At 37.7% G+C, this 25,109-nt stretch overlaps 3 protein-coding genes across 4 annotated transcripts; 1 reads left to right on the top strand and 2 right to left on the bottom strand.

Moving 5' to 3' along the window:
* Positions 1-35: 35 nt before the first annotated feature.
* Positions 36-6,820, bottom strand: LOC143470201 (E3 ubiquitin-protein ligase DCST1-like). 2 transcript variants are annotated; one of them, XM_076968178.1, is made up of 14 exons: positions 6,647-6,820; positions 6,265-6,474; positions 6,036-6,175; positions 4,948-5,122; positions 4,201-4,344; positions 3,795-3,919; positions 3,569-3,723; positions 3,307-3,406; positions 3,009-3,104; positions 2,648-2,792; positions 2,479-2,580; positions 2,098-2,354; positions 1,696-1,887; positions 36-185 (listed from the first exon to the last, which is right to left on the bottom strand). In XM_076968178.1, exons 1-14 carry the CDS (start codon positions 6,789-6,791, stop codon positions 36-38), a joined length of 2,136 nt encoding a protein of 711 aa, XP_076824293.1. In that variant the 5' UTR covers positions 6,792-6,820. The 2 variants fall into 2 exon arrangements, 1 of the variants encoding a protein (XP_076824293.1); XR_013119317.1 differs by having other exon boundaries at positions 46-185; positions 1,696-1,904.
* Positions 6,821-9,629: 2,809 nt separating this feature from the next.
* LOC143470204 (uncharacterized) lies at positions 9,630-14,085 on the top strand. The gene is made up of 5 exons (XM_076968183.1): positions 9,630-10,661; positions 10,895-11,003; positions 11,200-11,270; positions 12,073-12,215; positions 12,452-14,085. The coding sequence occupies exons 1-5, from the start codon at positions 9,820-9,822 to the stop codon at positions 12,637-12,639; spliced, it is 1,353 nt and encodes a 450-aa protein (XP_076824298.1). The 5' UTR covers positions 9,630-9,819; the 3' UTR covers positions 12,640-14,085.
* Positions 14,086-18,341: 4,256 nt separating this feature from the next.
* On the bottom strand, positions 18,342-20,060 carry LOC143470680 (uncharacterized). Its single transcript, XM_076968945.1, has one exon. It carries the CDS (start codon positions 20,058-20,060, stop codon positions 18,342-18,344), a length of 1,719 nt encoding a protein of 572 aa, XP_076825060.1.
* Positions 20,061-25,109: the final 5,049 nt, after the last annotated feature.

Raw genomic sequence — 25,109 nt, 5'->3', positions numbered from 1 at the left:
GCTGACGTAGGCGTGCAATGAAAAGACGGATTTGTTTAACTAGAAGCGGTCCAACTTTCTTCTTCTGATTCTTCAGTATTTTCTTCAGATTCATTCTCTCCTTCATCGTAGCCATATTCTTCAAATCGTTTTCTCATAATTTCTTCTTCAGTAGGTTGATAATTTTTGCAAGCCCAGCAGCATTCCTGTAATTTGGCCAGTATGCAAGTGTAACCTGATACGCTTTACAACTCATTGGCGATATCAAGCGTAAGGTAACTTACACTTACGCTTGATGCTAAAGACGTCGCTGTCAGGTCAAACGTAAATAGCTTGTGAAATACATCTTACTTCGTCAAACAATTTTTTTGGGTTTATACAATGCACAACATACTTAACCTTGTTGCGGCTTTCAACGGTTTACCCCAATTTTAAGCAAAATGTGACGTAAAACAGACTTGGACTTTTACACCTGTCCCACCAAATTGGTACTTCCCACAGCACCAATTAGCTTTCACGTTCTAAAGTGCGTCATAACCATTATTGTTAGGGGGGCCAGCGCTAAAAGTCACATGGGTTGCTAATCACAACACCTGTTACGCTTTAACCATCAATTGTAATGTGAGAAATTTTTTTATTCGTAGGCTGATGTGGATTTGTGTCATTTCATTACCATGTCTTTTCGTGAATATAGTTTGGGGCTTGTAGTTGGATAAGTAATAATACAAGTAATAATAATAAGTAATAAAAGTAACATTTTAAACGTTAATTAAGTTACAAACGTTGTTTCCTTCAAGGAGTTTATCACGGCTAGTAAGTTCGCAACCCTTTAAGCATCACAAAACAGAACGAGGTACAAGCCGCTGAAAAGGATATCACTCCAGTTAAAGTTGATGTTGAAGATGTCGATATGAGGCAGCTAACATACTAAGTGAAGCATGTAGTCACACGTTATAACAACAATAGGAAAACCGTAAATGATTTTAATATCGCAAAATCAGAATTTTGTCTTGTGTGTGTGCAGATTGTCCCACCATGGTACAGTGTCATTACGAGAAAACCAGTAATAGTGGTGGGCTTAATATCAAGATATATAGGCCTATTATGCCAAGTGCAGTTCGTGTATTTTAATATGGCCAAAAGACTGTTAGAAGAGCAGCAAGAACTTTTGACCTAAACTCCAAACATGATACGCTGCTGAAGAAAAACTACCGGTTACGAAAGTAATTGCTAGCGCTTCATTTCAATCTGTGACGTAAGTTTTATAAAAAATAGTGAATAACAGACTAAATATGCCACTGCGAATTCTTTCCTCACAAAGCATATAACCGACTACCAGTACAGCAACGGTAGGCTTTCACAATTAACAGTGTTGTTTCAAATCATTGTAAACCATCCCGAAAAAAAACCGCAACCGTGACAATAAAATGACTTCTTAGAAAAGCAGACGGTCTGCTTGTATCGATATACGCATCACACAGTTCGGTTACTTCTAGGTACTAAATTTAGTTCTCGAAAATAGGAAAACTGTGACTTCTAGCTCCGGCCGCCCCTACAGAACGGGATGGTTTCCCGGACCTTGCTTCAATGATGTTTTTACGAAGTCTATGGATTTTTGCTACTAAGTCGCCTTCACAGTACCACATCGTTTGGCTTAATTGTTCAGAAGCAGTAATAAAGTATTCGGAATGACAGCTATATAAATGAAATGCTTACCCCTACTTCCAACCAGCAGATCTTGCAATACCAGGCGCCGCATTTTTGCTCCTCGCACCGGGTCAGCTTCTTACGTTCGCTCTCCGCATCGTCACATATTAAACAGCGCATTGCGCCAATACCAAGAAGCTTAAAGCAAGGGTCGATACTTGGCCACCGCAGTTTGAAAGCTTGCAGCAAGGAGTAACGTTGCTGCGCATTAAAAGCACCTATTATGACGTCATAGAAAAACTGAGTAAGCACAGGGTCCAGGCGACAAGGCAATTAGTTTCATATACTGTATTTCACCACTTATAGAGGCTGAATACCTGTGAAATTTGCATTAATAAAAATTAGTACTAATATTGCTATGGTTTATAAGACATGCTTAACGCTGCTTAGACTAAACTATACACCACTGACTTTCAGGCGGAAATTCCGCGCCAGCTTCATAACAGTGAGCTTGATATGATAAACATGATTCTTTCGTCGCCGCAAGAGGTCGCTGTAAAGTAAAACGATGCGCTTCTTCTCTCGTCTGTGATAGGCCAGCGAAGCGATCACGTGACGGAGACGTAGTGCGTAGGCTTCAAGTAGGATGGTCAGTAACATGAAAAAATAAAGTCCAGCAACCCAATATATTTCCGAATTTGGAAGCCGCTTTGGTCTCGGAAGGCAGTCTAAACCAGTATGAAAGGGTCAATGGCAAGATGTCAAAATTTTTATATATACAGTATATATAGTTTAAGTGTTTTCGAATTTGGAAATTAGCCTAGCCTTTAATTTAACATGTTTTAGCCAAACCTATATTTGACGAGTTGGTTTCAACCAAGTGTGCGTTGTCAGCTAATGGGAGAAACAATGCCTTCAGTAATAGCGCCACCGTACGGTAGCCTTGGACGTGTACTGGGTGAAAAAACGCAAACCGTTACGGTCGTCACTCCCAATGATTTTAAAAATTTTTCACTAACACCTTCTAGTATGTGCTTTCCCGTAATTGTTACGTCAACCCTGGCGTGGGTTCGGATAAGATGTAAAATGTAATATATGACGTAATCGAAAAGGTAAAGCACCGAGTTGAAAAGAATCTCGGCCACCAGTTTTAGCACCTTAATAACCTGAACAAAACCAAAAGATTTTCATGCGTAACCACACCTAATAGAATAAAAACAAACAAGTCAGATGCCGTAACATGTCAAAGTAACATGTAACATGTCAGAGTAACTTGTAACAATAAAACGTCAGAGTAACATGTCAGAGTAACTTGTAACAATAACATGTCAAAGTAACATGTAACATGTCAAAGTTTTAAAGAACAAGGTTCAGGCTCCCACCATAGACTTTTGCTCGGATTTTGTAAGTTGGATTGCTGCCGGCGATATCAGATTATTTTTCTCCATCCGCGTAAGAGGAAGCAAATGTCGTCTCCCCTATGCAAAGGAGAATATGAAGCAGTATGTTGGAAATGAACTTTTGGTTATATTTTCAATGACAACTGTAACAAATACGGGCACAAAAGTAGCTATAACACGTCCATTTTAGACGAGGTAAAATAGCCTGCCACGACGATTGGAGCCTTGAAAAATCTTATAATCAATGGTCTGTTTTTATAACATAAATTGACTTGCTTGCCTGTATTTTTCTTTCTTCGTCTTTTCTTCTGAAGTATGACGTCACATACAAGTTATCGAACCTAAAGTCGGTCAGGTAGCTAGTGTTGTAAGAGGTGGCTCTATTTAAGCGGTATGAGATTAGATGCAAAAGTAATAGACGACAAAAAAACCACCAAATATGGCCAAAATATGACCAAAAATCAAATAGTACAGAAATAGCCTATACTGTAGCCTACCTCTAAAATTGACCAAGTGATCAAAGTAACATAACTATGACTCACGAAGCTATAACAAAGATAAAAGAAATTCCCACAATTTTCTTGATCAATGCGGACAAGAAATGGAACAAAATCCGTTTTTGCTGCAAATCGCGGTCGACCTTGCCAGCAATTTCGTCAACAGATAGCACAGCAGTTTCTTCTCTCACGACTGGCACCTAAAAAGCCATCATCGAGGCGCTTGGCGTAAGACAACCGATTTACTCAACAAAGCAAGGCGCCATGCTACCTTCCACTTTATATCGGTCCCATATTCTCTCTTCAAATCTCTGGACAACTGACCCATTTGGCTGTAATTTTTGTTGACTTCCTTTTCATCGACTGAAGGTAGATCACGACACCAACCGTCGAAACCTTTGGGAGTGGAAAATAGAGGAAGACATTTTTAATGCTTTCTTTCGTATCAGCATTTATCGTTTAGTAATTTCGGGTAATAAATCCTTGGTTAACTCACAGAGTTGAATGTTAACTTTACTTTCGGTCAACCAATCATTATTTTACTTTAAAGATTAATTTTCTTTTTATTCTAATAATGAATGAACAAAACGCCTTGGTCGATAGACCACCACGTCACAATGCTCTAAGATAGCTGGGTCGTTGCGACTGTACAACGTGCAGACTATCATCAACTTAACTGCGAACAATATTGCATACGAAAGTGGCTTTGAGAACGACACAAAGAACGTCTCGCACTACCGGTATTCCTATGGCCTCGCGACAATCCTTTTCTGTCGCTTTCATTAATCTCTTGCATTCAGTGACACCGTGTTCAAAAAGATCTAGAAAAAAACTAAAGCCTTTACGGTCTCACAGGAAAAAACTACTCAACAGTAGAAGTAGATTTGGGTAAAATGAAGTCCAAATATGGTATTTCACTATCATCACAACTAAGGTGTAGTCTATAACAGGGCTTCCCAAACTGGGGGTCGCGTAACGAACTTCAGGGGTCGCACAGCGTATACCAATCTAACACGAAGTACAAAATACAATCAAAACAAAATATCGTTCCAGCCTAATCAACATTGAAACCACCTTGAGACCAGCATTAACAGATATTGAGCCACGGCTGGACTTGCTTTGTAGCAGAAAGCAGTCGGACCAATCACACTGAATAAATGTGTGTGCTTTTTTGTTTCCAGTAGCCTACATATGTGTAAAGTAGTAAGTAGGCTTTGAGTTCTGGTTGCTTGAATTCAGTCTTTGCATCTCAATAAATGTCACTAATGACTAATGTATATTTCGCACTGCTGATCAATTTAAACATGAAGGATCCCGAAAAACTTCAGAAATTTGAAAGGGGTCGCGAGCAAAAAAGTTTGGGAAGCCCTGGTCTATAATATCGTGGAAAAAAGTTAACAGCAATAACACTGATTTCTGTGTACCGACACATCTGTATTCAGCATCTCCCTGGAGTTTTCCGGCAATATCTCCCTTTTCCTTGTGTTCCTTTATTACTTTAGGGTTGACGCCATCTCCGTTTTCCCACAATTCAGCATCCAAGTTGTCCGTTTTCTTTTGTAATTCCTTTTCCGTCTTGTTCGTGACATCAGCCTCCACCTAACGTATACAAAACTATAACGATTACGATGCTAATATAAGAATGCAATATAATAAAAATAAAAAAAATTAAAAAATACAAAATAGTATATATCTATTGGAATTTTGGTAAGGACTAGCTTGGGAAACGGAGCTCGAGCGATGCGCAATAATTACCGACCTCAAGTCGTACAATAAAGACTTGCCTTATGCTTAGGATAAATATTCTGACAGTGCACCATGCCAACTTGCTTCCCCACCACAAACGCAAACTCAACCCAGTTAGAACACGGATGATACTTTATTCAAAGATTTCATAACGGTTATCTGGTTATCATATCTTTTTTCGTGCAACTAGCAACATGCAACTAGCAGGTGGCAGGCGAGCTCAATCGCTACATTGTAACAATGGACCGATATTTTTGAAGAACTTAATATGCTTTGAACTGGGTGCCTTGTCAAATGTATTACATTATGTACAAGTAAGCCAAAAATTGTTGGCTATTTGTTTCCAACTTGCCACTTGGTCAAGTTGTTTTAGTTCTCAGGGGTAAGTAGGCTAAACACACAAAAATATGACATTTACAACGTCTAAAGTCTAAACTAACATAGCATTCCTTAAATTTTAAACAGTAAATATTGCAAACGTACAATATCATTTCAAATTGCACAAGCCCCCTACAAATTTCTCGGTATGCTAGTTTGCAGCGGTATGTGTGTCGTCTACTAAATTACTTGATTTACACATGGTAAGTCACATTCACGTTCCCGGTTCCCGGCTACAACAAGATAGTTTACGGTAGTTGCTATGAAATAACTTACGGTAGAATATCAACATTCCAGAAACATCACAAAGAATAGCGGTATAGTAACGCATAATGATTCCATAATAATGGCCTAAAGAGTTTTTGACACTTAACAACCTTGAGCTTACCACTAGTCCCCGAAGGCCAACTGTAACTGGTGCGTGTAGAATATGAATAAGTTCACCCATTTGTTTGCTTTGCATTTTTGCAATGCAAGTCATGCTGTGAATGGCTTCCCCGCCGTGATAGATGATGTTAGCAGCAGGGCCTATTTAAAGACAGACGAGTCAGAATTTCTTTAAGCTGTCTTGTAACGGAAGCTTAAATGAAAGAATACGCGAGACAATGCTGATTTACCTGCCAATATCCAAGTAATAACCAGCGCGTGTAACACACTTCTTCCACTTTTTCCAAGCATCGTAGGTATGCAAAGAGCAGCAATGCAACGCAGCTGTACTGATACAGCGCAACCAAACGAAGAGGAGAGGACTATGGTCCAGTAAACCCAGTTTTTTAGCCAGGCTTCCTCTTCTAGGAATGCCCCAGAAAACATCATTTGGTAGTAGCCTATTAAAAAGGCCGAGAGATAGCAAGTTTGACTGAGTCGTTTTGGCAAACCGATTACAACTGTACCAAAATATCTCGGTTTAGCATAATAAAATGTGAAACTGAAATGCAAGCTGATATCCTGCCGTTGAACTGTAGGCCTACTAGGCTCCCTGTGAGGCTAGCGACTTACCATGTCCCATATATCCCCCAAAAACTGCTCCAAGAACTACTCTGATGACGTGAAATTCTTTAGACTTTGTTATCGATGCAAAAATATGTTTTGTTTTTTGTCTTGGTACGGCTTTTACATTACCTAACGACTCGCGCGAAGACATTATGATTTCCTGATGTGGCGGTTATTCGGTTAACGCTTGCAGGTCACATCACACCGCACTTTACTAAGTTTAAAACATAGAAAATAAATCGTCATTGTGATGTCATAATGTTTAAATAACTTATTTTGTTGTTTCTTATTTCTATTTTTCAGAGTATAATTTTTTGTTATCTGCAAAAAAATGTTTTGGAAGCAAGTAATTTTATAAGCAGTTTATTTTTTTGTTATAAACATTTGTATTTTTTGATTTAAGCAATAAAGAGAGTTTTATTTTGCACTAATCTTAAGCAACTCATTGATTGTTGTTGTTACCATGTTCATATGTGATGTTTATATGTTATAATGGTTAGCATTTCATTTTTCGTTCCCCTACTGACGATGACAAAAAATAAACGATACAATACGATTTACTCTCTTTTATGTGTTTCATAATTCCTCTTATTGTATTGTGTTGTATTGCTTATTTTTCGTTATTGCTTATGGGGAACGTAAAATAAAATACTAACTATTATAGCGTGATAAAATGGCAAACCCACCAGCAAACAATGAGCCAACAAAGGCTTACGACGTGCAAGCATAATGAAACCTACGAGCTTTGGCCTCGTAATTAATGCGGCTCAGGTTCCGTGTTCGATACCCAGTGGCGTCATACTGCTGTAATGCCCTTGGACATGGCGTTAACGACACTTGCTCCTATTCAGAGGACAGTTTTAAATTCGAACAAAGCTATATTAAAAAATCACAAAATCAAAATAAAAAATGTGTGACTAGGTCAGTAACCGGGGCTCGAGCAATTTTAAATCATCCCGGGGTTGAACTTGTACAAAGACTTACTTCGATCCAAGGACAAACAATAACATATCATACCATGTAACCAAATGATAAATAATTGTTACCCTATTCCGATTATCCGTAAATTAATGCTGCTCCGACCTAGGCCATGCCGCTGTTTCCTTTCACCATCCAATGAGTTCAGTCACCCTATAAGTGCAGAACTATAGTTCTATGAATCTCCAGTGCAGTAGTGCACTGCCAGATGACGTCACGCTTTGAGTAGCTGATGGGGTGTAGTATGCAAATGCATCTTGTGGCTTTGCACATGTGCACTAGACCCGTTCTATGACTATAATAACGATAAGACACCATGAATATTCACAACGTGCTACGTGCAGATTAGCTTAGGCAGTAGAGGCTATAAACACATATAAGATTAGATTAGCCTACTTGTGTTCAGTGGTTTCAATACATTTTGAAATTTGAACAAGATCATACAAAACTAAAGAACCAATGTCGTGCTGATAGCTTGGAGGAATGTGAAAAAAATAGAACTAGGCTATTTGGACCATAGCCTAGTCGAGTGCTTTCAAAACTTTTTTGCCTGCGGAACACTGCAAGGTTGTTTGAGTTGAACAGGAACCTCCCAATACAACAGAACCGTCAAGTAAACATTAACATTTTTACCTAAATCGTGGATCTTTGCCAAACATTAATTTTTGTTATGGTAATTTGTGTAATTTATTAATTAAATGGCGAAGAATAAATTCTCTCTCTCTTATTAATGTTATGTATAGTGAGCAAAACCATTAACCATTAAAAACTTAACAACGAACACAACGTCTTATTGGGAGGAATGCATTTGTTTTTTAAAGTGCAACAACTCTGAAAAGTTTGGTTTAATATTTGATAAACCTACATTAGTTGAATACTCATAAATGATGTAGCATAGCAGCCTGGCACAATACTTGGTCTTTAATTTTCATTTGTGGTATTATATCAGGAAAAATCTGATTTGTACGCCGATAGAATCTGTAATAGCTCTCGCATAGCTTGTTTTCATAATTGCTCATATCGTTCAATTAAATTTTCCCAGAAAATAGCTATTGGATCTTCTTCAAATTTGGCCTTTAAGAGACTATCAGATGCAATTTTTATGAAATTTTCGTAGTTTGTTGCTGTTGACTCCATTGGCGTTTCTGTAATCTTGAAAGAATTCTATACCCAGTAATTATTTTTGCTCTACAAGTTTCGAAAGTATGATATTCGGTTAACAATTGCTGCTGAGATGCCTTTCAATGTCATTGGTAATCAATAATCATTTTATTCATATTCAGCAGTTTAGCTTAAAACCAGATAGTAGCTCATGGAAGCCACTTTGGGAATCGCTGGCCTAGTGGAAAGTGTGGCACATGCACGCATGAGACTCATAAATGGATGAACAACCATCGTGGCAAGTGTGGCACTTACGTGCACAAGATTTATCAACATTCATGCCAAATATTTTACTGATTACTCCGATTTATAACAAATAAACCAAGAAAAACTGGTTGTTTGGGCACCAATTTATAACAAATAAACAAAGAGTTAAGGTTTCAGTGCACACCATCAATTCAAGTTTTCTTTCAACATGCCTGATAAATACGCCAAGGTCTACTTAAAATATATCAAATACCCCAAACTGACCATCTGCGCCAGAAAATTCCCTCCTATACTTTTAAAATTGTCATCTGTCGTTTACTGATTTTTAACCAAGTTAATTGAACTGACTCAATGAGCAGACATGTTTGTTGGGTGACAGAGTGCAGTAATTCAACACTTGAGACCAAAATTGAATTTTTGTGAAAGTAAATGTGGACTTGCTTGTCTGCAAAACCTGATAATGTTGAACTATTTATTGTTTTAAAATAAAAATGTTTTGGTTTGTACTTGCAAACACGTCACAATGGTCGTTGTCAGAACTTTGTAAAAATTAGGCTTGGTGAAAACTGAAGTATTCTGAATAAAAAAAAAGCTTGTCAGTGTCATAAAATCCTTTTGCAAACTGAAAGACAAGAAAAATATTCCAGCAATTGTGTGGAAATACTAACTAGTATTTTTTGCGTGTACTCCTTACGTAAATTTGTTTGTCAATGCTGATGTTTTAAGCTTAATTGTCATGCTTTAGCTTGCTTTTTTGCTTTGCCAGAAGTTTTTGCTACTTAAGTAGCCCGACTGATAGGTTCACAAAGTTGCTTGGTGCAGATCAATTATCGATGGAAGTGATTCTGCGGCAATCTTACAGAAGGGATGTCAAACCAACTTTTCATAAAGTAACTTTTGCCCAGGCAGTTGAAGCATTTGATTACGACCTAGATCAAACTATTCCTTTCGATCTTATGCTGCCAAATACATGCGCGGAGAAGTTTGCCCAGGACTTAGTTCAAAACATCATGTTCCAAGTAACGAAGCCGCTGGACAACAAACTTATACAGGAATACATGGACAGTCTTTTTCTGTCAATAATTAGGAGCCTGGATGACCACTCAATGCGCAATTCTATGCTACAACAGGTTCATCTCGAAAATTATGCCGATAAACTTGCCAGTGAAATCACTGTCGGCTCTTTGACTGCTGCCCTGCCTTCGTTAAACGAAGCCAGAAAAATTCAAAAATTTAATGAATATGCCGACAATCTGGTCAATGGCATTCTTTCTGAAGTGGTTGAAGTGTGTGACAGCGGTCTTACGGACTATTGTGATAGAATTGTAGCCGATGCTGTTCATGCCGCTGTGATCAGTGCACCAAGACGCAAATGTATTGAAGAAGTCGCTACATTGTACGCTGAAAAACTGTCCTTGCGAGTGTTTCGGGATTTTTTCATCCACCTTATTACAGACGCCAATAACTTGGCGTACCATATGCTAGGTAGCTATGAAGCTGTGTCAAAGAACTTAATCGACACATTTGCCCAACATATAACCGACCAGATTATGACTGAAATAATTCCAAAGGAAAATAAAGCAGTAGAAGACACGGAGTCGGACCTATTGGCTTGGTACTCCAATAACCTAGCAAGGGATATTATTGAAACAGCTGAAGAATCTGTATTGGACAGGTGAATTGTTCTTGTAGTTATTAAGCTTTCTTATCTTTGCACATTCTTTTGTCTGTACGTATATTCTAGTCAATATAATCTATTTCATCTGTATGTTCAAGATTAATAGATTATCACAATATTATTGTTTTTGATAGACTTAACTGAAATTTTAAATGGTCTAGCTGTTAGAATTATTTCTGTTGTGCACTGGTATTATATTATTTAAAAAAATTTCAATTCTATGTGTTAAGGATTGTGACACCAAAGCAGCAGGAAAGTTCAAAAATTACGGTAGAAACCGCTGAGTTCTACGCGTCGCAGATAATGCAAAATCTTGTGTGGGAGACACCCTGTTATGCAGTAAGTAAATAAAAGAACAATTTGTTGGTAGGCTGTCGTCATGTTGTTTATTGTCAAACTTGTCGTGTTGGATATGTTAAAACTTCACCTTTTGTGCTTTGCAAATATACTATGGTACCATATACACAAAATTGAAGCCATGCATTTCTCATGGCCGGTAGATCTACTTTGTCTCTAAAGTTGTATTGTGTTTTAGTCTCACAGTAAGACGTCGTCAACTTCGAGTTTGCAACTGGGATGCAGTTACGAGTGCTATGATGCAGGCAGGTTAGTGCTCAATTGGTTAAACCATTTGTAATGTCTATGGCTATATGAGCAATTTATAAAAGCTTTCCTTTCGTTTCTATATGCATTAACTATTTCTTTCGCATAGAATTTGTTGCAATTGCCTTGGTGGTTTGTGTCTATTGTAAGAAAACATTTGAAGTGAAAGGAAATCGTTCAATATCAGTTTAATTTCTACATACATACTGTACTATTTTGATCGACGGGAACACGTCACAATGGTCATAGTAGAACTTTGTAGGGGATAGGCTTGGTGAAAAGGCTTTGCTTGGCTTGGTTCGGCTTGGTTCTTGATCAGTGTTACAAAAACCAGTCGTTGAAAGGCTCAATAAGTTTAACTTTAAGAAGGAACAATTGACATTAAACAAAACAGAAGTTGCTGACAACCTAGATTAAAGTTTTACTGGTGAAACTGTCAGTGTCAGATGTTGGTTGCCAAACAACCATAAAGTCAGTTGTCAAACTTTTCATCTATTGATGTAGTTGAGGCTGTGAATCATAAGGACAGTTTTATTGCTGGGAATAATGAATGATTGGTAGTGAGTTGTCTGACTTTCCAATTTAGAAGGATTGTTGTGTACTCCGCAAATAATGGTGGAGAAATTTTTACGGTCTTGCTTGCCTTTCTGTCAACTTTCTAAAATGAAATTTTCTTGTTTTGAAAGAATGATCCTGGCGATAAGAGCTGTCGTTAGTTAACCGCGCTAATTTTTTCTAATTAATAAATAATATCACAGTCTTCATGTAAGGGCCTGGGCATAAGCACAAAACAATTATTTTTCAGTGAATCTGTGACTCCTCGATCGGCCACTGATGAAATTGTGTGGAAACGGGGTCTTTACCATTTTGCAGATCAACTTCTTTATTCTCTCTCTGTCCTTGAAAATGATCGCACTAGCCCAGGATTTTTCTTTACAACAGAACATGGTAATTTGCAACGTTTTCGATTTGAAATTTCGTTAGTTTAGTTGTTTAAAAAAAGTTATTGGTACAGCTCCCAAGAATATAAAATTTACTTTAATGAAGAAAATTTTTGAAAAGTAAAACTTGCATCAAATTATGAAATGTTTATGTTTATGAAATTGTTTCGCCTTTCCATTTCTGACCAGTGACCAGTCCCCTTACCGGTATCCCCTGTACTAAAAATATTTTTTTCTTCAAAGATGTGGCGAAGTCGCGAGTAAGACGTTCAGGGTCCTGTCCGCATATTCAACGCAAGCCCATTCTAAAGTCAAAGAATGACTCGGGACTTCGTCGTCAGTCGGAGACGGTTGTACGATTCCGAATCAGCGTCGTAAATTACGCCGAAGATTTGGCTTCGAAAATTATACAGTCAACGTTAAATTCCTAACAATTTTAGCCGTTTTTCGTTTCTGTTTTTACATTAACTGTTTCTAGTGTTTGAGTCTAAGTTTCTGCCAGTGTTTAAATGAAGATGTCCTACTCTCCGCCTGCCTAAAGCAAATATTTGTGATTTTGTGGCACTAGTCGGTTAGGTTAAGCTTTTAAATGTTGAAAATGTTTTTCTTTGCCTTCGAAAATTTTTAACCAAAGAAATTCGAAGTAAGTTTAGTTTCTTCGTTGTATTTTGCTGCCTAGGTTATTGTGAAAGAAAAAGAAAGACTTGCCCATTGAATAACAGCGCTTAAAGCCTTACAGTTTGTGATGAAGATTTAGACCTATGGCCGCAAAAATGTACTAATTTTTAAGTTATTTCCATTTTAGCTGTTTTTAATAGTGTTTTTCTTTGAGATTTGTTTGTGATTTTACCATATTTAAAACGCCAAGTTCAAATAACACAACAGATGTGAATGCTTCTGCTTCATATGTTCATGTCGGATGGTGTAATGCATTTTATCTCATATTACGGTTGATCCTGCTTTCTCAACTTGGATTTTTTTTACAGTTTTTACAGAATATTCATGCATTTTCCACATTTTTTCGACCTTATGCCCACGCACGCCAACGTAAATAGTTAAATTAATTGAAATCAGACTCATTGATTAATTAATTTCGACAAGGCGCGTTTCTATTTTTCTCGCCATGGTCAATTTCCGATTTTTCGTGTTGTATGAAATTTTCGCGCCTTGTCGGTTCGACGAAGGCTGTAAATGCCGTCAAATGTCTTCAACTTTCACTGCATTAATAGAGATAGAATTAAGCGGCCTTCGAAAATAACAAGTGTACCGTTTATGCGTTACATCTTTTCACAGCCATGTAATTGTTATCCTGTAAAGCATTACTGACATGCCATTGTTAACCACGCGCAACCAAAATTTGAAATATGTTTCCGTGGCTACTTTGCTCAACGGTTTTTATATTTTCATATAATGTGCCACGATATGCGTGTAAGGACGGGAGTAGCCTACTTTGCGGAATTACGCGACGTAAACACCTGCAGCGGGCGATTTAATGGATTAAAACGGCGAAAACTTATTCCAGGTTTGTTAAAAACTGAATTTTTATTAAAATTAGATTATTTTTGTGTAAGTCGATGCTTCCACAAATGTTTGCTAAATTTCACCTGGTACGTTGAGTTTTTTATCAAAAAGGTTGAAATTGAACAATATCGCATAATTTCTCGCTTTCCGCAAATTAGTAATTCAGTAAGCACATTCAGGCCAAAACCAGCTTTCCGTGTCTAAGTTTATTTCACTTCTGTGTTTATTTATTTATTCATGACTTGAAATCTTTTTTTGTGTTTTCATTTTTACTTTGTGATCATCGAGTTTTGTTCATTGTCATTCTTACGCTAATGCTTTGATAACAAATTATAACCAACCCTTTCTTTATACAACTATCTTGTGCGATCTTTTCATTCAAATTTGCATGCCCAAAGATCAGCTTCCTGACTTTCGTAAACTTCTTGATCATTTTGATGGATTTCAATGTGCATCTAGCAACTAAATTGATGACGTAATGGCGCCATTGACCTAATCATGACGAAGCCGAACCTGTACAACCGTGGTTTGAGGTAACCACAACGTTTTTCAAACTATAACGTAGAGTGATATTAGATGGCGATAATATAATTAATCAGACTTTCTACATTGCTGCAAGTACTGATTGTGAAAGGCAAGGGATCAACGATACAGTTGTAGACAGACCAGCTTCCTACGTAGCTTATAGCGGTTGTTTGCGTTCCCGGCAATGCTTGGGCAGAGGGGCCAAATCGCACTGGCTTATTCTGTTATCATCTAGGTCCTAGGACCTAATATGGTAACTGGTGAGGTAGGCCCATAATATGCAACAAGTCCGCCGTTGCTTTTGCTTTCTTCCCCCAAGTAAGCCGACCAATTTCCTTTTTATGTAAGTTTCGGTCGAGGCGCGCAGCGCCGAGTCCATTATTTTTTGCTCAAAAAAACAAAAAATGAGACGCAAACTAAAATATAGCTGCTATGCTTTCACATGTCGGTACCTGCGTACGTGTGTTTTTCTGTGATGAACACTGCTAATGTTGTTGCTTGTTTTATCGTTTACTTTGCAATAAATTTATCAATAACAGCAAAATACTTTCAATAAATTAATAACAGTAAAATACGGCGTAATTTACTCCACACATCAGCATGCAAGTTTGCTGGTTCTGCCCCCTGATGAAATGACTTGTTAGCAATTGCTATGCAGGTGGCCGCAAACATATCAGCAGTTTCCACAAACTGGACGAGCAAATGTGACAGGGCCTCGAGGGCAAAAACGTGCATTATTTCAACAATTTAACACAAAAATCACGCAATTTAAACACATTTAATATAACTTAGAGCAAAATTTACGCTGATAGTTTGGCAGGACATAGGCCGAAGCGTTGCGTCACCATCAAGATCGAACACCTATCACCAGCAATGTGAACAAGCTGCCAGTCGGAGTACATGTTCTTAGACTGTCTCTCTAGTAAATATGCTTTCAATTTGTTACTAAAAAGAGTAGTTGATGTAAGATCCCTTATAGAGGCAGGTAAATTATTCCATTGTTTTGGTCCACAACATTTTAAAGACTGTTGAGTGACTTGCTTGCTGAAAAAAGATAAAGTGTAAGATTTAAAACTATTTCTAGTTTTTATGTACGGTTTTTCACCAAAAAAGTTGTTATAACAACAGGGTAAATTTTGTTGCCTAAATTTATGGATCAAAGTACACGAGTTTAGGCTAAAGAAACTCTCAGTTGATAACACAACGCGGACTACGCCCTCGCTAATAAGTTTTGACTTTCTGCTGCGCTCCTTGTCACGGTTACACGGTATTGGACAATGTGATTTCACTGTGGTTCTCTTTGGTATTGCAATGCTCAAAGAAAACCACTTACCATAAATTCATTAAACGATTTAAGTTTTATTTTAGAAACAAACCAATTTTTATATAGCAATGAAACACAGATTAAGTTACCAGCCAAGCTTTGTAAGAGTTATAATAAAAATCAAAACTTTGATTTCGGTTGACGTCACGTATCCTTTTTTGTGCTTTAGAACAAATCACGGCAACTTTTTAATTTTTGATTTCTATGAGTTTAGATTTCGACAATATTCATGACATCACATTTTCTCGTTCCATGATTTTCATGAGTCATCGTAGCGTGGGAAAATTAAATCGTGACGTTCATGGCGAAGACATGAAAGTTGGCAAATTGCAGAAATTTAGGTTTTTCTTAATCTTGCCAGACTTCGACAACGGAAAACCTGAAAGTAGCTTCATTTTGGTTTCAGTGAAAAACAGATAATACAAACTACAGAGCAAGCATTACTAAAATATCAGTAACGGTAAAACGTTACAATAGGTCAATAGGTTAGGGTCAGAGGGTTATAAGAACAGTCTGACAGCAAGCATTGTTAATGACTTTACAAGTATGTAGGCCTATGTACAGTTATGTCATGGAAAAGCTTTTAAGCACAATAAATGCATTTGTCATTGTAACTTCCAGCAACATATAAGTAGGCTGCAAGGCAGATAATAATGACAACATTTATTTTATTTCTAGTTCCTCTTCACGCTTATTTATGATGTCTCTTGTTTCTTTGATGTCTTCATCAGAATCTTGTTTTCTTCTTGGTACATTGTGCAGCCTCAGATCTAGTTCTGTTTTAAAATATGTTAAAGCTGTGTCATATTCTGCTTTGGCAAAGTGACAGTTGCCTAATAACCAGTAGGAATCGCCCTTTTCCTCTACAGGAAGATTGTTTCGTTCACAAATCTCAAGTGATTCCTTCACCTCACTTATAGCAGTGTAGCGGCCGTTGGGTGTTTTGTTTGTTTGTCGCTGGATGGCGCTCTCGCGGTGCTCCCAGCACATGTTTATTTAAGCACTGTTAGTTCGTTTTACTGTCTCTTTTTCGTTTTGCACTGCCTGCGCGCAGGACATCAGTTCGATTAAAGACTTGAAGTAAGAAGGTCGTACTTGTTTTTCCTTTAATATATGAGCGAAGGTAACAAACAACTGAGTAGCAACCTTCTGAGTAAAGGAGTCAGCATCGCAACAACGCAGCATCGTAACAGCAACGTACAAGCTCTACCTTCGCCATATATTCTGGTGACCTCCGACTACAACTCTGAAGACATGTCTACAACCCATGCAAGGTTTGTTCATCGAGCTTTTAACTGCAAGCCACCGCGGAACGATGGTGTTGTTGAAACTTTGTTTGACCCCGGATGAGAGGGTGGCGGAGAACCAGCATGCTGAACAGTGCACGACGCGTGGAAGGTCATTCGAGAGGCCTGCGCGGTGTTCCAACACTCAGTGGTGAATGTGTGTTTGCGTTTTGTTTATTTATAAGCGTTTCCATTTGTTGTGTATTTTTTTTACGCCTACCAAGGGTAACTTGAATATTACACCAAAGATTATTGCCCAGCTGTCATTTTGTCGTGCTTATCAAGGGCTTATTATAACCTTTGATAAAAATCCACACGATCTGGTGTTACGTATAATAGCGTTCTATTGCCGATTGTGTTATCACACTAATCTTAATGGCCCTAATTGCCATGCTTTTAACGGCACTAATTGCCATGATTTTACCAGCATTAATTGCCATGCTCTCTGACGGCGAACTCCTGTCGTGGAGAATTATTCCTTTGCATTCTTTTGTTATGGTGTACACTGTACACATAGTGGCTGTTTTTGGGAAGGTGACGTCCTTCCCGCTGCTGGCGCTACTGCCATACTCACAATTGTTCTTTTTGCACGATAGGTTGACACAGTGGCGCTGAGATAATCCCAAATTTGTAAAATGTGAGTTGTGCTTGTTAGATCTCAGTTTTGTTTTATTAGTTCGCATTATGTGTTATCCTCATCGCTTTCCGCCCTCTTATTTTCTTGCCGGGAAGGAAAGATGTATGTAGCGGCCGTTGGGTGTTTTGTTTGTTTGTCGCTGGATGGCGCTCTCGCGGTGCTCCCAGCACATGTTTATTTAAGCACTGTTAGTTCGTTTTACTGTCTCTTTTTCGTTTTGCACTGCCTGCGCGCAGGACATCAGTTCGATTAAAGACTTGAAGTAAGAAGGTCGTACTTGTTTTTCCTTTAATATATGAGCGAAGGTAACAAACAACTGAGTAGCAACCTTCTGAGCAAAGGAGTCAGCATCGTAACAACGCAGCATCGCAACAGCAACGTACAAGCGCTACCTTCGCCATAGCAGCATCATAATCACCAAGCTCATACAAGCACCGTCCAATTTCACGTAATGTTTGTTCTTTGTTTAGTTTAACAAGAGGTTTGTTCTGATCATGTCGAAGATCAAGATATTTGAACTCCTCTCTGTATTCTTTAACAGCATCTTGATATTGGCCCATCTGCTGTTTACACCAGTATGACATGATGCAGATCATCCAACCAGATGATGCAACCATTGATATTGATGTTTAGATCGCTCAAGCACTTTCAAGTCATGGATTTTACTTATGACATCATCAACTTGCTGAAGTGCTTCTTGATGTCGATTTAACTCCATCAAGCACCTTGCTTTATAACTCATCACATATCCTTTCCATATACCATCCTGTACATCTTGCTGATCCAGCTGCTCCCACACAGAAAGTGATTCTTTGATTTGATCTTTTCGATAATATGCAACTATGCAAGTGCCTCATGACATTTTATACAGTGTTCATCATCAAGTGATGCATTTCCTGGTTTGTGTTCAAAGAATCGTTTGGTTTCACTGATAACTTGATCATAGAGTCCAAGTAAAAACAGCATTTGAAATTTATCCGTTAGATAAATAGTAATGTCACATCTCAGATTATCCAAGTCATTTCTGAGTACTTGTTGCAACCTATATGCTATAATGAAGTAATCAACAGAACTTTTGTGGCCTACAATATCTGTCAGTTTAGAATAAGGGTTATCTGTGACACGATAAACCTCATCTTCCCCAACATAATCATCTTGGCTCTGTTTGTTCATATACCAACTTAGTCTGACTTGGCAGCTAACAGCAACAGCATAAGATAGCAGATGTGCGGTTTCATCATTGATTATCTTGTTTTCATGGAGTTGTTGGATAATCGCAGATGATGAAGCTTTATCAATGGAGTATAGTTGTCCCAAAGCTGCTATAAATATACTGGTACTTCGATAAACTACTCGCTTGATGTTGCATTTGCTGGATGCTAAGAGGTTATTTAAGTTCTCGAATACACCAAAATTTTTCAAGTCTTCTTTGAGTTGTTTTTTTAAAAGATCATGATTTGATTCTTTGTTGTTCTGGAGACTTGATTTTACTTGATCAGTAAACAGACTATATGTGGTGTGGCTGCCATAAATGAGTGTTGTTGTACAAATCACCTGATGAATCTTGTAGCCATTTTTTATAATTTCTTCTTGGTCCAAATATTTTACCATGTCACTTACTGTTTGTATCAATTCAGTTGTCCACGGTTTATTTTTTGTCTTTTCTGTCCTGGCAAGTGGTAGTTTACATGCAAAAGGCATCATTCCGTCGAACGATATTCCACGCGTTGTATAAGAATCGAAAAACCAGTCCCCGCCTTTTTTGGTGACATCGTTTAAACTTGGAATGGCAACACTGGGAATAATTGTTTCTTTTAAGTTGATCACGATGATATTGAAGATTACCGAAAACCATCGAAAATGTTCCAGAACTTTTTCATGTTTTTTCCTTTTTTTCACTCCTTCTAACAGAATAATATGTTCGAAATCTGAGTAAGGTGTGACCTCAGATCGTGCCAGTGATCCCATCGCAGCAATACAAAACTCACACGGATTCTTGCCCATTATTTCGCTGCATTTCTCTGCTATATATCTCATTACATCACCGTACTTCTGTGTTATTTGTTCTTGAATCAACTTAATGTCATGGATATTTTTTACTTCCAATTGTTTTTGTTCCTCAATCGTGATGTCATAAGGGATAGTTTCCAATGTCGATAATGCTTGTTGAACTGTGTCTCTCATTTCTTTGATCATTTGTGCAGCCTGGTCTGATATTTGCATTAAATCAGCATCCATTTTCTTAGCACCTGCTGTTTGGAGCAATTCTGTGCATAACTGTTGCAAATCATCTTTAAATTGCGGATTTGAAGGTTGCCTGGAAATGGCAGCGTTTAGAAGGGCAGCGCTGCGAATTAGACTTATCTTGTCAGGACTTTTGGTTTTATAAAGAAGTCCCATTTGATAAAAGATCTCTGCTGATGCACAGGGATCATTTTCTTTACCTTTCTCATTGCAGATTTTCCTCAGCTCTTCTGCTAACCTGAGATCTTTTTCACTGAAATCTTTTTGAACAAATTTGTTTCCCAGTTCAGGAATATTTTGTTTGTTGCTTGACATACTTAGGCAGGATCCTATTCAAGTTTACAAGAAGAAAATGTAAAGCTAAATTTTCCAAGAAACAAGATTTAATTTTAAAGTCTGATAAGTTTTAGCATTATTTCTTATTTTGCTACAAAAATAAATAACGAATGATTAAAACCTTGTTTAAGTAAATATTTTTTACTTACGTTACCGGCCTACTTGCTTGATTTTTTTATTTAACACTGGTTGTATTTTTACATAAATTTAAAGTAATTCTACTGCTTGTTTTTTATCGATTTGTTCAAATTTTCATAAAATGAGGAGCCAAAGTTTTAAATCAAGTCAAATCACAGAACAAAGCATGATCACTAATTGGCTGTGATAAATTTTTTTTTTTCGTATTTACAGGTATTAATATTGTATCAGGAAATAAAATGACTGATGGAAAATTAACTATCATGCTTATGGTAATAATTGGTCATCCAATTTGCTTCCCTGCAAAAAATCCATTCTTCCTCTCGCACGTAGGGCAACTTAGACATCTACAACGCTTGCAAGTTTTGGATGACAGCACAACCCAATGACTGCTTGATTAATGCTACAACATCTACCCTGGGTGGCTGAATGATATTTAGCACACAAGACGACGAGTTATTTTATCGACATGGTGGCTGTCGTAGGTACAGATAAAGATTAATTTGTATTATTGTTTATTTAATTTTTATTGAAAAAGCCACTTTGACAATACTTTTAGTTTTACTTTCGTCATAACGCTTTACTTTATCTGTAAAGTCGTTGTTTATTTCACATAAGCTTGTCGTTCTGCCTTAACTTCCTTGTTTCAGATTTTTTGAAAGGAAACTCATGAACTGGTGGTTATAATGCTCATTTGTTTATTGAAAGATTTCCATAATGCACATATAGCAGGAAGCTGTTACCAAGTAATTGTTCTTATTCTATTGTTCTTGTTTTATCTCAGAATGTAAATTTATTGCTGGTATTGACTTCTGTATATGGCAGTGCTGCAATTGCGTTAAAAACTATATTTTTGTTATGAGTTTATTTGAATATAAGCTAATAATTAAATGGTAATACTCGTGTTGTTTATTTCAGATTGTTGATCATTGGGTTCTATGATTAAGTGTCATCATGCTGGTCCTCATAATTTGAAAACTCGACCTAAAACAGGTCAGTGATATGCTGGATATGACTGGATGGATTGAAACAAGAACATTCCAGCAAACACACAGTGGTGAGTTAAAACCAAAGTAATTTTTACTTTCATCTTTAGGTTGACATTGGTATAATATTTATAAACAAGGTATGTTTGATACCATGTTTCATATCATGTTTTTATATCACAAAGCTTACAAGTCATGATTGTGACATAATTTGCACGATGGAAAATGAATAGGAACTCCAGTTTAATTTAAATACATTTGTAGTTTTTGTTGTCATTTGCATTTCTCATGTAATTAAAATGGTGTCAAGTTTTTTAATGTGTACTTTGTGCTCCTTCCTTTTAATTACGACCGGTCGTTGTTTAAATCCGACAAATTTGGAGACAGCCATAATGTTATGACGTTACCGATTTAATGCAATGTATAGTCTGGCGTCAAAAATAATAATTAAAGGCATTGACTCGATTTGAATCGAGTTACCACTAACGTTAACTTGACTTGGGTCAGAAAGAATGACTCGGTTACAACACTGATTGCCAGTAACAAGCTAAATATGTGGCACTCTTGTGAGAATTACTTTATATTTAAACAACAGCAATAAGCTGAGAAAAATATAAACTATGAGCAGAATGCTTTCCGTAGAAGCAGAGTTGTAACCAAGTTATTCTTTCTGAATTGAGTCAACTTGAGTCAATGCCTTTAATAAAATTCTTCTGACACCACATTACACGTTGCATCAAATTGGTTACCATAATGTCATGGCTGTTTTGAAAATGTTGATAGTTGTGATGTTTCAGGAAAATATTCATTTTTATTACATAGAGTCGTAGTTTTTGTTCGTCAAAACTGTCAGAACCAAACTCATGTCAAGTTGAGCTATCTTGGATTTTGAGTGAAGTCAAAACAATGGTATGTTGAGTTGTGTATGCAAACTAGTCTTTACTTTTATTTTCGAGTTGTCATTGAAATGTAGTTGGTGACATAACAACATAGTTTGCTGCAAGCTGCACACGTTTCTTCCTATGGATGATGTTACTCAAGTGCATTGGATGTGAAGGAAACTGTATGACATCACAAAGCTGTCACGATTATGACCTCAATAAGGTACAATGGAAGGTGAATAGGAGTATGGTGTGGGTTTACCCATTTGTAATTTAATTTTTTCATGTCATGTTTTTTAAATGTGCACCTTGCAGGCCTGCACTCATTCGTTCAATTGACAACCTATGGTTTTATTATATGACGGACATCCTGACCTTCAGTTGTTTTGATGCTGAATCCAGGGATTGGTCAGTCTGTCAGAGTGCGCCAGCAAGTGGTCAATGGCATATATGAGTGGGAGAAATGTGAGTAAGTAAGTTGACAGCAGTGTTGCAATGATTCGAGTCGAATCGAGTCACATTTCTCATGACTTGGTCTGACTCGAGTCAAGCGTCTTGAATGACTTGACTTCGATTGAGTCCAGGTGCTGAATGAATGGAGTCACCAGCCACGTTATACAAAAATGTTAAAAACGAATAGTTTTCAAAAATGTTGCAATTTGCATTTTTCAGAAAGCATTAACAAACTAACTGCGTTGATATTTTAACGCAATGTATGAAAAATCATGACGACATAAATGGTTTTGAAATTAAAAGCATTGACGTGACATAACTCAAGTCACAGTTTAAATTGACTCAACTTGATTTTGTGAAATATGAGCAGAATTTTCTATTCTTTATAGTTTAATTCTATAAGCAGAATACTGTGAATTTTAAAACTATGAGTAATATGTTGTTTTCAACCTGAAATTAAAACGACCAATCAAAATACTTTGATATTTCCGAGGTTGGTAAAATTGACAGCAAACAGACTAACCATGCAAATGGGAGTTTGTGTAGATTTTGACAGTTTTCATAAAAAGTGTTTGATGTAAAAGCAGCACTAAGCAGTGTGATCAATATTTTGAACGTAACAACGGCCATGTTTAGTTGTTATGCTGTTTAGACTAAATCCCAGTACCCTCAAATAAGTTACTAAAAATCATAAACTGTTGTTAAAAATCGGTTAGTAAGTAGATGTTTAAAAGTAGATTTAAGAGTGAATGAGAAAACGTGCATGTGCGTGGTTGCATTCTCTTGTTTATCTTTCACCATTAACTGTGAGGAACGAAAGTTATGATGCTTACCGTTGTAATTACAGCACAATAAAACACGTGCTCACGAACAATTAACAAGCAGAGCAGCAGATTTATTTGATTCACGAATAGTTAACGAGCAGGAAAAAGTGGCAAAGCCCAAGGGCTTAAAACATGCAAGATAGCAATAACGCAATTGTGCTGTAAGATGGTAGGCTAGCATGGCCACCTAACCCATAAAATAATTCCTAAGTTTAACGAATTTAAGGCCAAAATAATACAAACAACGGAACAACTACACTGTTGGAAGATGTAGAGGACATGTTGCCTAACATTGAAAACACGTTTATTAACAACGTAATATCACAACAAATGGATGATGCCAAAATGCGCGTAGAAGAGGTCTAGCCCAATACTAAGCATAACAATGAGCTCGTTATCGAGAATGTTTTCTTGCACTCAGGTTTATCAACGCACCGTTGCTCCTAATACGCCCTCTAGCACCACCGCACGGACAGATGATTGGTCGACCCGTTAGTATGCGAATCGCCTGACTCTGGGAAAGGGAAACTCAACCCCAATCTGGTCGACAGCTTATTGTGGTTAGCTCCGAGAAGCAAGCAAAGGTAAACCCGAATTGCTTAAAACCATCATTGCTATTGATCTATTGGTGCGTGCGTGTTTACCTACCTGTTTGACGTCACAATTGAACTGACTGTTCCCGTTATATTGACCTGTTGATTCCTGTGATGAATATTGTATTTGATTGGTCGGGACCGGATCACTTTGACGCGTTTTAATCAATCTCCTGTCTATTTAATAAATCGTTGACCTTAATTACAGCGTGAATTAATACAAAACTGTCAATTAATTTTAACGTGGCCCATTTTTGGCAGTAACTTGTTACTGTATTGCTGCAGTATTAGTATGAAGAAATTTACTGTAAAATTTGATAGAAAACTGAATTTTGAACACAATTTTTTCCAGTTAAAATGTTGTACAATATCTACGGCTCTGCATGCCTCTGCAGTCTACGGCTTTTTAACTCGATCTGCTTCAAATTCAATTCAAGGTTCTCACACTTCCATCTCAAGTCTGCATCCACTCACTAGCCCTGCCGCCGGACAACGGATGCTTGATGAAGTCCAACGTCGATATTTCGTCGTACGGAGCCCGCCTGGCTCGCTACTCTTCGAGCGGCAACGTCTTATGCCCTCTAGTGGGCTATGATTAATGAAGAGTTTTAGCGACAAGAGTTGATCAGCTTTCAACCACAAAACTTTTTGTTTGCATCTGTTGCACGGCCGGGAATCGAACCCGCAAACTACATGCTGGAGGGCAAAGATTTTACAACCGAGCTAAATCACCCTTTTTATTTTGCTGCAAATTTTAAATATATATCTTTCGAAATCACTGACCAAACAAAAAACGTATTCCACTGATGTTGCCACTTCACCCGCGTCCCCGGCCGGCGCCTGAGTCCCAGACGTTATTAGGTGGCTTAAGGCCGTTAACTTACAGATGGGGTCGGGGTTAGGGAAGGGATTAGGAAGGGAGCGGTGGGGTTGGGGTAGGGTTTAAAGGGTTTAGAGTGGCCCATGGCCGAGGGATAGGACAAAGAGCGGCTTAAGGCCATGGATTGTTTTAGAGTGGCTTATGGCCTTGAATTGGGTTAAAGGTGGCTTAGGGCCTTGGATTAAGTTAAAGCGGCTTATGGCCGTGGATTAAGTTTAAGCGGCTTATGGCCGGGATCGAACCTGGAACCTTTAGCACCGAGTGCAGTGTCGA

This window comes from Clavelina lepadiformis, chromosome 9 (assembly GCF_947623445.1).
Source record: "Clavelina lepadiformis chromosome 9, kaClaLepa1.1, whole genome shotgun sequence".
NCBI classification, from domain to species: domain Eukaryota; kingdom Metazoa; phylum Chordata; class Ascidiacea; order Aplousobranchia; family Clavelinidae; genus Clavelina; species Clavelina lepadiformis.
Note: the sequence above shows the minus strand (reverse complement) of the source record. Positions and strands in the feature narration are given on the sequence as shown.